A 14455-nucleotide genomic window follows, 5' to 3' on the forward strand; every position below is an offset into this window, starting at 1 on the left:
AAAAGGGACAACGCTGCGGATCCGTCGACTGGAAAATCAGAATGTGCTATATTAGGAAAGTTTTGCGCTATGTTAGGAAAGCTCACTGCACGCTCCAGGATGGATAACGCTGTACATTCAAAGGCGTGGTTGTCAGCCTTTTGCTCGGGTGATTTCTTCGTCCTGACACAGCGTGAAGCGCTCTCGCGAGTCGATCAACTTCCTCGCTGCTTCTGTTGTCACTGCCACGTCGCTGCCGTGCCATTCGCGCTTGATGCGGCCCCTAGAACGGCCTGATTGCTGATGTGAAGGAAAATCGGTGTGCCTGTCTGAAGCTGAGAAGAACGTTTCCGTCCTTCTCTCGGCGCGTTCCCTGTAGTATGTGTCCACGCGGGATTTCGCGCAAGACCTGAGAGTTGCGTGTCCTCAGTTTCCTTTGAAGGCAGAGAAAGCAGGAGATGTCTCTCCGTTGTCTCGTGTCTCCACTAGGTGTGAATTGCAAGACGCTGACCGAGCGAAACTGCCACGACAGATGTAGAGAAAACGACTTCGTGTCCAATGGACACAAGGCATAGCAACATGAGAGAGAGTGTCTCTATAAACAGATTGTCACGAGTCACGTTCGTTCTCTCCCGTTTAGTCGAAAAGAGAGAAACCCATGTCGTCTTCTTCCTCCTCAGGCTCTTCCTTCTTCTCCTCCTTCGCCGCGGGTGCGCCCGCGTCACCGCCAGCAGCAGGCGCAGCCGCCGCCGGGGCCGCGCAGGCGCCGGATCCCGCGTTGCTGATCAGTTCCCTGAAAAACAAAGCAAAAACAGGGCAAATTCAATGCGGTTTTAAAGAGTAAACACGCAGCTGTTGGTCCAGACGAAAGGAACTCCCAGGGACGGGCAAACAAGCGTTGAGCGGGGAAAAAACCTGTCGCTTCACAGCACGTGCGCCGCAGTTTTAACGCACGCTCCACAAAATCGACGACAGAGAGCGGGTAAAGCATCACCCACGCGCACTTCGAACACACGCAAAAGGGGCGTCCGTCATGTGCAGTCCTTTCAGGAAGGTAAATGCACTGGTGCCTCGTCCGCGACCACGAACCAGGCCTCTTTCGTCACCTGGTAGCTGCGAGAGACAGAGCCACCCTCGGTTGCGCCATTCGTGAACTTTGTGCGTTAAGAGGCCCAGCATTTACCAAACAGATGCCCAGTTCACACGCGCGAAGAAAAGGGGTGATCCGTGATCTTGCTCTCTCCAGGGCACCGTGGCACGAGCAACGAAACACATCGACCGTCCAGGACGTAGCCCCGGCACTGTTCATTTGTCCGGGCGGGCGTTCACACGGTCCTCTAGGACAGCATTCGACCGAAGAGAGCGGTTCTTCGCACGTGGAAAACGAAGCAGTGCGTGGCAGACTCGATTGCCAGGCGAGCACTGCGCGAGAGGCTCTAGGTAAATCAAAGACGGAGACAACAGGCACGCGAGTAAATACGAGAGCCCCGCATACATCGAAACGCGTCACAGACCGACCGTCACTGCGGCTGTCTCGTTTCTCGTGAATGACGCGAGGAACACCAAAGAGCTTCGCACGTTCGGCAACAGACAGCCCGCAACCACTCGACGCAGCAAAGCCCGCGCGATTTCTCAGAGTTGCACGTTGCCTCACACTGGAGCGTCAGACCACCGGTTGCGCGCGAACGAACGACGTTCAGCTTTGGAACACAGTCTCGCGTCCACGCGTTTCGTCTGCTCAGAGAATGAGCCAGCCGATGAGAAGCCGTGTGTGGCGAGGGCTTTCTCGGCGGTTCCCGCTGTCGCCGAGGTCGGTCCCTCGTTTTGGGCGCGGATCCGGTTCGCCATTGGAAAAAACAAGCACCCGAGTTTCAAGGCGTCTTTCCACGGCGGGAAAGAAACGGGGCGCGGCGGTATCCCCCCCCCCCGGCACTTCCCCATATACCGAGACGCTCTCTTCCGAGGGCGCCCGCGCTGTGCATGCGGATCCCGCCAGAGAAGAATTCTCCCCGTTTCGCGGAGTTTGCCTCCGGGAAAACGGCGGGGTTTTTCCTCGGCCGCCACTTTCAACTCCAAATCTGGGTCGTCCTCCTTCAAAGAACTTACGCGATGTTCTGCTCTTGCAGCGCTCTCGCGAAGAGGGAAGGCATGTACGGCTCCACGGTGTTGCCGGAGGCAGTGACGAGTTTCTGGATGTTTTCTGCCGTCACGTCCATCTTGTCATCACTGAGGATGAGCGCTGCGTACGTGCAGAGAAGCTCTTGTTTCTGAGCCTCGGGGATCGACGCGGTCGCGACTGCTGCCATCTTTATTTGCTGTGGGGAGGAACGGGGCGCTGACGGAAGAGAGGAGCGCAAAAGAGAGAAGTCGAGGAAGCTCGCAACGGTTGCGAGGGGGTGTTCCTGGAGGACACGCGAAGAACGACGAGGACAAAACGAGTAATGAACACGCGAAAGAAGTCCAGCAGAAACGGAGGTGAAAACCGGGGCAAAGTGGACGGGGAAACTCACGGAGCACAGAGCGCCGCTTGGCAAATAGACCACCCCACTCGAAAGAAAAATCGAACTGCCGCCGCGCCGCGCGCGACAGAGCGGCAAACGCTTATAGACGAGAAAAACCGCATGCGCCGCGGTTCGGAGCAGGCACCGCCAGGACAAAAAATACAGGGACGGACGCTTTGCAGCAATACGCCATTCGTTAAAACAACTAACGAAAAAAGCATGAGTTCCCGGCATGCATTTCGCGACAATTTGTCACCCGTGAGGCAAAAGGGCAACCGTGGTGGTTTCCCCACGGCTCCTCTTGCGACCAGTTTGTCGCGCGAACGGCCGAATTCCTCCAACTGCGAGCTTCACTGAACATCTCACCCTCATAAAATGGATCTGAAGAGCGTCACAGCGGACTCGAATCCGTGTTTTTCGCACTCGCAGCCAAAAGGGGAGGGGGGGGGGCGGTCGAGAGTCCGGGGCGACAGGGTAGCGCCCGTGCAGAGTCTCATGTGGCCGTTTAGAGGGGAAATTTTGGGACGAGAACGTCCCGAATCCGCGAAAACCAGGCTTACCAAGAGCTAAGAACCGTGTTGGATCGAAAGAACCACTCCCAGCGGCGCTATTGAGTTCCGCTCGATGCCGACGAGGCATCAAACACTTTCGATCCTCTAAGAGGAGTTGACAGCATCACGTGATTTCACGCACGAGAGAGCGAATTGAGGGAGTTGTCCGGTTCGGAAAAAGCAGCCAATCCAAACAAACCGGCGGGATATACATACATATATAGATATAGATATACATACATATATAGATATAAATACATATGTACATACATACATAGATATACATATATATATGCCAGGGTGCCGTTGTGCAGCCGCGACAGCCCGATTTTTACACTTTGAAAGTCGTCTCCACGGTAATCACGCCCGGGCCGATTCTGTTTGCTCCAGTGCACCGACAACGGTTGATGCGTCGCCAGCTCCTTTGTGCTCCTGGTCCGGAGAAAAAGTAGAGGTCATAGGTTTCGGGAAAGTGAACTTGGAACTCTGCTCAGACCGTGTGTCACTCTACAAAGCGCGGTCTCCGAGTGCAGTGCCTGGTTCACGCTTCACCACGGCCTGGCGCCACGGTTTCTGTTCCAGTTTACTGCCTAAATCGGTTTGCCTCTTAGTGACCGAGTCCCCATAACCGCAGGAAGCGCTCGGAAACGACGCTGCTGAAGCTGAGTTTCCTCACGAGTGCAAGTCTGGCGCAGACCGGCCTGGGCAGCACCGTTCCCTGAACGGAAAGGCTTCGCTTCGGCCTGTGGGGCTCCGAGGAAGTGAAAGAATGTCAAATCGCCCATCTCTGTGCACCGTGCGAGTGATAAAGCCACCGTTCCGAAACGCTGCGACACCGAGTCGGCTGGGGCTGTGGTTCGAACACTCGTGGAATTCGCGGAAACCTTTTTCCTGAGGGAAGAGCACTCGGACTGTCACCCTCGTGTGCGTTCGGGCGTCAACCCGAAACTCCGCACGCGACTGACGTGCGGTGCCGCCTGTGAAGCGCGACGGGAGCGCCTTCTCGCTGGAAACGGTTTTGCAACTTTCTGACGAGTTCCTTCCGGCTGCGCCACTCGGAAGGGGACAGCTGCGGTTGCGACTCTTCTGATTCCGTTAACGTGGGTGGTGCAATTCGCGTTTCGGCGCTTGCTCTCCAGTACAAACCAAACGTTCAGTGTGCCAGGGGTCGCCGGAGAGTCATCTGCCGCGAGGTTCCTTCTTCCACTGAACGCATCTCGCGCAGGCCTCGACACCTCCCGACCCCGCAAATGGGAAAACGGTCACGCTGCCACACGCCTGGAATCCCGTGTACTGCTCAGGAAGAATCCGCACGAACTCGCCAGCGATGATGACCACACACACTTGCTACGGACGAGACGTGACCACCGAACTGTTGCCACTGACATCGCTCGAGGTGACGAGCTGTTCATCGCTCGGTTCTTCTCTCAGTTCAGCTGCGGCTGCACTCGGTAAGCCCCGAGTCTCTCCCTGTCCGTCCGCGTTCGCTCCGCCCACCTGCAAAAGACACAACGCAAAATCCTCGAGAGGCCCCCGTCCTTCAAAAGGCATCACGGGCACTATGCCGACCACGCACGCGATAGCAACGCTGCGTCGCGGTCTGGGATCTCCCGAGAGCAGACCGGGAGAGCAGGAAGGGTTTTCAAAAAAAGACGGCGAGCCGTCGTAGGAACAGGCTCAAGACACACGCGACAGGGAAGCGCCTGGTCCTCAAAAGATCGGAAAGAACTGTCGAGTTGCTGGTCCGTTGCGTCACAAAACGTATGTGGCTGTCACCAGTGTGTACTTGTGTAGAGCACCAGCACTCTGCCTGCCTACGGAGTCGATCTGGGAAGCAACGGCGGATGCGTCTTGCGACGGAAGGCGATCCTCCCCTCGTTTGCCGTCGTCAGGTGGGTTTTCGGCCTGCTCTCGGCGTCTCTTCTTCTTCTTCTCCTTCTTCTTCCGCTTCTCCTTTTTGTCCTCGCTGCCTGAACCGCCTCGCCCATATCGAGCAGACCCCGAAGCGCGGCCAGTCTCCGCCTCACCGTCTGCCTGCTGCATCTCCTGGAAAACAGGGAAAACGCTCTGCTCATGACAAACGTGTGCGAGAAACGCTCGTTCCCCACTTGGATTCACGGCGAACGCGCTCGACTGTGGCTCAAAACGGTGCAAAGAAACGGCTCGTTTCCTTCCATTCTCGTAGCTGGTTTCTTGCTTCCCTCCCCCTCCTGTCCACACCCGCGAAATCTCTCTTCCGCACGGCGTGGGCAAAGACGGTTGAACACCACAAAAGACGGGAAAAGCTCCTCTTCACTACTGGTTAGATGGCGCATCTCTCTGGGCACTCAGCGCCGCTCCTCACCTCTATGGCGTCGATGCATGCCTCAAGGATTTGCCCCATACTCTCGCCGACTTGCTGCTGGTGAACGCGGTGTTGGAGATCACGGATGCGACCTAGTTCTTCATGGATGTGAGCGATAGGCGCCTCGAGGCACGCCCGCCAGATGGCTTCGACTTGGCCATCGCCTTCCTCTGCAGCACTTTCGCCCCCCGCCTTGCCCTCCCTTCTGCTTCCTGTCCCTTCGTCTTGAGTGGCAACGCTTTGTTCGGCTCTTTTCGCCCCGCTGTGTCCAGGTGATGCCATCGATGCGCTGGGCATGGGCGACGCGTTTGTCTCCACATCCCGCGCTCCGTCAGGCGCGTCGTCGGCGCTGAATTCTGCCTTAATTATGCCCTCGGGCTCTTCCTTCTTCGCCCGTTTCAGTGTCGCACTGGCATCGTCCTGCTCCGCCTTTCGCTTCAGGGTGCGCACCTGTAGGTCTGTACAGACAGCCCGTCTGACCAGTTTCTCGACACTGGAGAATCCGCCGGCGGCCAGCGCCTCGGCGCAAGAAGGATTTCGGGCAGCGGACAGAACCGCGGCGATGGCAAGGATGGCGGGAGGGTGAACAAGCGGAAGTGTGGATGACACGAACATGAGAGAGATTTCCGCCTCGCTCTGTTCGTGCAGTTTCCGTAGGGCAGAAGGCCACGCCAGCCGCCACTTCGCGTCGTCGTCCGCCTCAGACTCAGCAGACACTCGTCTGCTCGGGTCGTCTCTTTCCGTCTCCGCCTCGTCCTTTTCGCTGCATTCACAAGTCTCGCCTGCTCGGCACTCGCTTGTCTGCAGCGGCGAGACGGCAGCGACTCCGGTGCGCTTTGAGGCGCCCTCTGGCTGGGCCAGAGACAAAAAGAAAATCTGCTGCATCAAAGTCGCCAGGGGACCGCGGGTGTGGAGAACAAGAATGTGGAAGTCGAGCGCATCGCACACGGGAAGCTCCAGACGTAGGACTTCCCCAATGTCGAGTTCTGCAATGTCGCCCAAAAGATCCTGCAGAGGGCCAGACGCACACAGAAGGGGACCGCCGACACGACGCCACGATCAATGAACGCGTGCAAGGGGAGCACCCTCTTTCAGGAGACAGATGGAACGGTGCGACAAAACGACACCGGGGTGTACCCGCTCACTTGATCACCCGCTTCTGATTTCCAGCCCAAACGCCTCTGACAGCTGCAGGCTTCCTATCAGAGCCTCCGGAGCCGCGACTTCTTCGTCCTGGCGGGGCCGCATGCGCTCCCTCACAGACCACGTCCCGCTGCATCGCTCTGGAGGCGCATCTACCATCCTGTGTATAGGCTGTTATCTTTACATATCGTTGGGTGCGTGCCTGCGTGGAGATCGATTTACACGTTGGCAGACGTCGCGAAAAACAGAGCCTGAGCCGTGCAGAAAGACCGGGGATAGACCAAACGCGTTGATAGAGAGAATTCGAAGCACACACAGCGACGCTGGGAATGCGAGTACAACTGCCGAGGCAGGCGGGTATGCGATGCACTCCAGCATAGATATATCCACGAAGACTGCATGCATCTCCCGCCTCCGCCGGGACTCTCCCGGACAGAAGACACCTTGGCAACGTGAAGACGCGAATCCGCGAGCCCAAGACGAGGCAGAGACGGACGCTGTTCTGCTGAGCGCAGCGGCGCCCGCAGTCGCTGCAGGAGGAGACGCCCAGCGGCTAGAAAAAGTTACCACGAATAGTCCCTCACATCGTCAGGCCGCGCAGAGGAGAAACACGCGCCAGGACAAGAGAGGAAAGACACTTACTCCCAGACTGTAGTGCCGGGCGACATCTTCGGCCTTGAGGGCGAGCAGGAGACAGGCAAAGATGACGAGACGAATGTCGTAGCACAGGGGACTTCGCGTGCACCAGAATCTGCAGTCGGAGAAAAACCGGAGAAGAGAGAGCAAGCGCGTTTGCTCGCGGTGACCGGAAGCCTTCGCGTGCCCCGAGATCCAGTTCGGTTCGTCAGGCAACGAAAGAAAAGGGACCGGTCTTGTGGGATTGGAGCTGCACACTCCAGGCACTGTCGCGCGGAGAGACGCCTTCAATGAGAACCTCAGGAAACAAGGTGTGATGGCGTACGACGAAACCCGTCACAGACGCAGACGCGTTACGTGCCTGCCGAGACGGATAGACACGGCGTGTATATACGGAGATCTGTGGAGACTGTGGGCCGTGCTTCACACCCCATGCAAAGGCTGAACGCGCCTCCCAGAGCACTGTCCACTAACGCACAGACATGTGTGTAGGACAGTCTGTGTCGATATAGGACTTAAGCAAAATGATTCAGCGACGCGATCCCTGGACCGTCGCCGCGAGTTGCACGCGGCTTCCTGGGGAGAGCTATAGAGGCGAGAGGTCCAGTGCATCGGCACGGGCGCAGACGAAGAGACGAGGCATGAAGCCTATGCGGCCTGCTGTCTTCTGTCGCGATTGAATCCAGGGCGGCGCCGGAACAGCATTCGTGCGTGGTGCAAAGGAGAGAAGCGACTGCCTGTGCCGTTCTGCCGTCCACACTGGCGCGCCGGCTCACCGGTGTAGGTACACGCAGGCCGTCTCAATGACAGGCAGTTTGATGCGCTTCCGTTTGCAAATGAGCACCAACTGCAAGGCAAAGTACTCCGTGAGGTCCAAGAGAGCCTTCAGCCCCGGAACGGAGGCAGACGCGTCCTCCGAAGTCGCGCCTTCGCTCTCGCCTTTCCGTCGCCTGCGGAGGCGAAGAAGCGACCGACATGCAGCCTCGTGCGCCTCGGCACGCAGTGCCTGCAACGCCTCAGGGCGGAAAACCCAGCGCCGCAAATGACTGCTACATCCTGGCCAAGAAGTGGAGAAAGAAGAAGAGGAAGACGAGGAAGAAGAGGAAGAGGCAGCAGAGCTTGCTGGGCCTGGGTTAGAGAGTTCCCGCGAAGTGTGCGCGAAGAGAGAGGAGGCTGGAGACGCAGATGCCATGAGGGTAGAATGCGCCGTCGAGACAGGTTGGAAAGAAGGGAGCTCTGATGGGGAATGAGTCCAGGTCCCCGCCGTCGGGAAAACCGAGCGGTCCGCCTCTTGGCAGGGGAGATGGAGGAGTCGCGTTCATGCCCATCCGCTGGCGTCGACCTTTCGCTGTCTCCTTTCTAGCCTTTCGAGAGGAAGCCTCGCGGCAAGAGGGACAAAGCTAGCCATGCGTTCTCCTGCTGGACGGCTGTTGGTGCGTTCGAGAGTCCCCCGTCAGGCGTCTGTGGGGTCGCGCTGAGAAAAACCGCAGCGCCCAGAACGGAAGAACCGCGAAGTCACACAAGGCGGGAGAGAGCAAACGGAGCAGCGGGACGGCAAGATGGCGTGCAAATCTGCACGTGAATTAACGAGGGCTGATGACAAAAAGGGAGCGGGCGGGGAGGCGCAGAAAGGGGGTGCCTTGTAAGATCGCGGACGAAGGAGGCAAGGCAACGGCGGCCGAAAATGACAAATACCGACGGAGAAAAAGACACACCGCAGGGCCCTGACAGCTGGAGACTAACGAAAAGACTGCTTTTGACCTAAAGAAGAGGGGCAAGGACGGCAACCGACACAACAGGGAAGGGTGGGATACTAAACGAGACAGCGAGCGAGAGTTTTTTCGGGAAAATCGGTGGAAGACGCGTGTGAAGAGGGACAGACAAGCAGGAAGCGTGAAGAGACGACTCTAAATCAGAGAGAGAGAGAGAAGAGACTGGTTCGAGGAGGGCGTCTGGGTAGACTGAACACAGACGCGCTCTTTTTATATCGCGCGGTGTCTCTACGCCCACCGTGCGGTCTTTCGCCGCACACCGTTCCAGCGCTTGACCGTCAGTCAGTCCACGGACGAAAGAAACAGACGAGGGAGGCAGGAAGGAAAGAATCTCTCGAGCGGAAATCCTGCGAGCAAAAGTCGAGTCGACTGAAGGCCATGACGGAAAAAGCGGAGGCGTCGAATCGCGCATGGTTAGCTGTCGAGGTCCAGAAAACGCTTGCGAAAAGGTGCCTCACAGCCACGCAGAGCAATCGATTGTGAGTTGGAGTCTTCCATTAAGCCAGTAGCTGGAGGTGGGCCAGGAAATACAAGAAAAGAAGGATACCAACCACGGGAAGGCTAAAGAAACGCTCTGGGCCTTTCCTGGCCTCCCCCGTCTGTACTTGGCGCCGGAAAGTTAAGGTAGAAAATGGTATTAGGTACTCGAATAGTCTGATTGTATACAATGGATACTCCGGACTGGAATAAAACACGTAAAAATTCAATACCCTAGCTACCGCGTAAAGTTTTCCGCCTCAGCAGAACGCTCGCAAGGGTGAGGTATAAGCAAACCGCTACCGGCTTACCGCCACTCTCGGCTTGCCGTGCAGTTCTTCAAACACCAGGAAGGCTTTTCGAGCGGGTCTGTCCTGTTCTACGAACGGCAAACAAACAAGTCAACAAAGGACGGTTCGGATAGCTGTCGGAGCACTTGTGCGAATGCACCCTTTAAGCGAGTGCACATGGAGTGCGCACTATGCAGCGGAAATCCGCCTACGGCTCTATCCGGATTTTTGATGGACATCTGTGCCGCGATCTGGATCAATCCTTGTGTCCCCGCCGCCTGCCAGGCTAACAGGAGGCTTGGCAGCAGATCCTCGAAGAGGGGAGAGAAAGTGCACACCTAGCCTCCGGCGTGTTCCCTGTTATCAAGCAGACTGCCGAGATAGGGAGCGTTGCTTAGTATCGTGAGGCAAAGAAATCGTGGCTGAAGGTCTCTGTGGAGGGGGTACCGACAATCCCTGGCGCGAAATCGAGATTTTTCAGTTTTTTTCTCTGCCGAAGCGCTGCTGTAGGTCTCCTGTTGGCGCGCCATGGGTTTCCCAGGCAGCAAGCTGCTGGCGATCATCAGCTAGGAAGTAGTTGACTAAAGATCAACAGTTTTCAGAAGATAGTCCACTACCAGCAGTGGCACCGGGCTTAGGGGAACAAGGAAGGCATCATTTCTTCCAATCGAGAACGGAAAATGAACCCCGTGGAAGCAGCTCTCACGTGCTAAAGCTGCGTCAAACTCTGGAACACTCGTGTTAAAACCCTCACGCTTGTCAGGAACAGGCTGTGCGCACCCTGCGTTCCACACGTCTGATGAAAGTAACACAGCCGTCACGGTGTCACGCAGAACCTTAAAGCAGAAGTGCTCTATTTCGGGCCCCTGCTCTACAACGGGCCAGCGAACACGGCTACGGCATCGCCGTCTGCAGGGTGTCGACGGCTTCCTGACAAATTCTGAATCTCGTAGAACGCAGGGATACCGGTAGAGCTCTGCTAGTCCGCGATAAACCTGATTCGGCGTTGCCGAATGTCGAGATAGTTCTCAAACAAAGGCACATGGCAACCTGGGCAAAACTGGAAAATCTCGATTTCGCGCCGGGGATTGTCGGTACCCCCTCCACAGTGACCTTCAGCCACGATTTCTTTGCCTCACGATACTAAGCAACGCTCCCTATCTCGGCAGTCTGCTTGATAACAGGGAACACGCCGGAGGCTAGGTGTGCACTTTCTCTCCCCTCTTCGAGGATCTGCTGCCAAGCCTCCTGTTAGCCTGGCAGGCGGCGGGGACACAAGGATTGTTCCAGATCGGGGCACAGATGTCCACGAATTCGCCAGAAACCCTTGCCAATCCGTTCAAAGCAACACATCTTGTGTTTACCGTTTAACAGGGGCGGGAAACAGTCAGTGCCTTTGAAGGCTCCAATACACATCGGCCAGCGGCGGTGAAGCCAACAAACATGCGTTCTGTTGTTTCTAAGGCTTTCCTGTTCTGTCCTTTCTTCCGTGAATCAGCCGCCTAAACCAAATTTTGTTCGCTGGCTTCGCTGAATTGTCTACGCCCTCATGACGAGGACGGGACAGCAACGGCAGAACCTGTCGCAACTTGCGGCACCTTGGGGACACATTGGTCGTTACCCCGAAACCCGGAAGGTGTTTCGATGGAATTCGCTCTATCTCTGTCGCACTGTAGAGCTACAGGAAACTCCTGCGCTCGTCTCTGGCCACAGGAACATCCTGCGTAAGCTGAACGAGCTGTACAGATCGAGCACTTCGTCTATAGCCATGCTTTTCGACCGCCACAGAGGGCCAGAACAGGCCTTCGTACATGCTGCGGTGGACAGCAAAAAAGGGGGATGTAAGACGCTGCATCACCCAGCGGGGCGGGCGTGTGTCAAAAGCGGCAACCCGACGACTCGCTGGGCCCTCGCAGACCCGAGTTCTCCTGCGCGGCCAGGCTGAACGCCCTACAGCTTGCAGGATTCGGAAGAGCGTCTTAAAAGATGGCGTAACGCATGGCCACCAGACGGTGACTCAGTGTCTACAGCGTAGCTCGTGACTGTGGAGAACGCAGATTCCTTAGCACACGAGGTATCCCTCTTCAGCGCGGCAAAAAGGCACTTTGCGAGCGTTTCTACGCGAAACGGCCGATTTGAAACCTCGCGAATGTGACGATGCCAAGCTGCATCGACACTCCCGACCCTGCACAATTTGTTCTGTTTCACCCGACCACTTTGGGTGTTCGTGGCGTGTGTGGCGTGTGGTGCTTTTGGCCACGCTCTGTTTCTGGTAAGGCAGTTGCGGTGAGAGAAGCTGCGAAGCGTCTTTTTGCAGCGCCGACTCGGCGCGGACCCAACGAAGCCCGTTCCTGTCTGAGGCCGTTCGAAGTGATACAGGAGGTGTCGGCAGGCAGAAGAAGTGGACGGACTGATTCGAAATAGAGGCTGAAACGGCGCAAAACGCTGATGGAGGGGCGGGTGTATAGGTACCCGCTTGTTTGTATCGTGTTGACAGGCACGCGGTGTTTTTTTCTCGCGGTTGCGCGCGACATATCACACTCGGTTGGTTCGTTTTATATGCATTTTCGGCGAATACTTGGAGAGACTTGCGCACGCGGAGGCGCTGGGGTGTTTGGTAGATGATCGGTGTGAAAACTGTGTGCGGTCGCCGTTCTTGCGGGGTTGCTGGCTTCCCGTTTTAGAAGAAAAGCGCTAACGACGAGGGAAATTTCCAAGTGTCCTGTTGCTCAGCCCTTCATTCCTTTGCGCCGGTTTTTCCCCATGAACGAGTCTCCCGTCTTCCTCGAAACTGGTGAGACATAAATACCAGGCGCTGCGGTTCCGGGTCTTTGTCCTTGCGACTCTCTGTCTTGTATCTGCTTGCGCACGACATCCGGAAAGTGTGTACACAGAGATACACAAATCCCGAATTTTCACTTGGAAAAGGGTCGGGTCCCGACCTGCGCGGCCCTCCCCGACGCGGAGCGACGCCCGCGTTTTCCCCTGCTTGACAAGTGTAAACTTTGAAGCGTTTTCCGACTTTCCTCTTCGTCCGAGCTTCCGCTCTCAGACACAGCGAATCGCGGAGAAAGCAGACTCTTTGCCAGGGTTGCGGCGACGAGAGGAGGGAGAAGGGAGGAAACATCGCCGGCGCTGCGCTGCGTTAGCTTGTCTCGCTTCGCGCACGGCAGTGAACCGACGGACAAAACGAAAAAGGGCCAATCAAACTCTTTTCTCTGCTTCTCCCTGGCGCATCTCTTCCTCTCCGCCTGGCAAAGCAAAAGCCTCGGGCCCTCGGCATATCCCCTTCCGCGCCGACGCTCTCGCCCGACTCTCCGTCTTCGCACGCTTCGGAAAAAAACTCCAAGGTGAGTTCCGCGAAAGAGAGCATCTGCTTCGTCGACGGCAGTGCTTCCCTTCTTTGCCGGATGAAGAAAAATGAAGCTGCGTCTCATCGTTTCGCTCCGCCACTGCTCCTGTTCGTCCAGCCTCCGCTCCTCTCTTGCCGTTTGGTGAACAGGTTTGCCGGAATGGGGTGAACTCTTGCTCGCGGCAGATTTAATGCAAACTCGAAATCGAACTGTTTGTGGGATTTTCTCTCGCGTCGGGTCCTTTTCCACTGATTGCCGGTGCATTCCACTTTTGATGCGGCGAATAAATATAGACGAAGCATCGGCAGGCGGCTCTGCGCGCCAACACTCTCTCGGTTGTTTTCCCCCGATTCTCAGTCGTCTAGAGTTCGCGTCCTTTCGCTCTGTCCTCTGTACGAAAGGACTTTTTGGGGTCGATGCTGGCTGCCGGAAGTGCTTTCCTTCAGCTTCCTGTACCCCGTCGCTTTCTTCTGCGTCGCGTTCCTTTACCTCGCTTTTCCCTGTTCGGTGACACGGATCGTTTCTGGCGAGACGCGCCTCAGAGTGGCCATGGTACATGCTTTTCCGCTGTATCCCAGCAATTTCCGTGTTCCTTGCCGTGACCACGAGTTCCTCTAATCCCGAGGGACAAGAAGAAGCCGTGTAGAGTTCGTGGCATTGCGCCTTGTCCTGCTGTTTGCTTGTTCCGCCGTCTCGGTTCGTTTCAAATAAGGAGAAACGGTTGGGCATAGGACGACTTGACAGGCAACCCCGGGGCGCGTGGCTGCATCTCGAACTCTTCTTGGTTGCATTGGTTTCTTGGGCGGTTTTCATTCGGTGTTTTCTTTCGGCTTTCTGCGTGTTTTGCGCCTTCTTCAGATCAGGGGCTGCCTCTCCGCATTTGCTGGCGTCAGGTCAACGTCCGTGCTCGCGGCGCGAACCGCAGGGCGGATCTCACTCTTTGTTCCCATTGGCTTATTGTTCCGGCGAACTCTCGTTCTTTTTCTGACAAAACACCTGGCGACAGACCATCACCAAACAAACCGCGAAAGCCTCGAGATTGCGACGGGATAAGCGCGCTCCGTTTTCCTCTTTTCTGTTCTTCTGTTTGGTGATTCGCGGCACGCCGAGCCTCACCAATCTGTGAGGCAACGTTTCGGATGCTACGTTTTCACACGTTCGCTAAGAAACTCGGAAAAGTAGCGTCGACCCCGCGTCCCGCCGAAGAGCTGACTCCGGGCCAGCGCAGGCCGCTCGAGGAGGCGACCTTTGATGGCCGTGGAAGCACACCTGTAGAGTGCGGCAGAGCGAGGGCCGTGCTCTTCGCCCGATGGTATGTGGGAAGGTACAGCGAGAGAAGGCAAAACATCTCCTAAATGTGGTTACATTGATGAAGACAGTGGCAGAGAGCCAAAGTGTTTTGGAGAGGA

General features: G+C 56.7%; 2 protein-coding genes across 2 annotated transcripts; both read right to left on the reverse strand.

The window, feature by feature from the left end:
* Window positions 1-615: 615 nt before the first annotated feature.
* On the reverse strand, window positions 616-2285 carry NCLIV_026745 (uncharacterized protein; the record flags this gene model as incomplete). Its single annotated transcript, XM_003882869.1, has 2 exons — window positions 616-772; window positions 2086-2285. 2 exons carry the CDS (start codon window positions 2283-2285, stop codon window positions 616-618), a joined length of 357 nt encoding a protein of 118 aa, XP_003882918.1.
* Window positions 2286-4378: 2093 nt separating this feature from the next.
* Window positions 4379-8346, reverse strand: NCLIV_026750 (putative cyclin H; the record flags this gene model as incomplete). The annotated part of the gene is made up of 5 exons (XM_003882870.1): window positions 4379-4552; window positions 4850-5077; window positions 5376-6383; window positions 7161-7269; window positions 7931-8346. The coding sequence occupies 5 exons, from the start codon at window positions 8344-8346 to the stop codon at window positions 4379-4381; spliced, it is 1935 nt and encodes a 644-aa protein (XP_003882919.1).
* Between the last annotated feature and the right edge of the window lie 6109 nt (window positions 8347-14455).

Source organism: Neospora caninum, chromosome VIIb (genome assembly GCF_000208865.1).
Source record: "Neospora caninum Liverpool complete genome, chromosome VIIb".
Taxonomy (NCBI): Eukaryota; Apicomplexa; class Conoidasida; order Eucoccidiorida; family Sarcocystidae; genus Neospora; species Neospora caninum.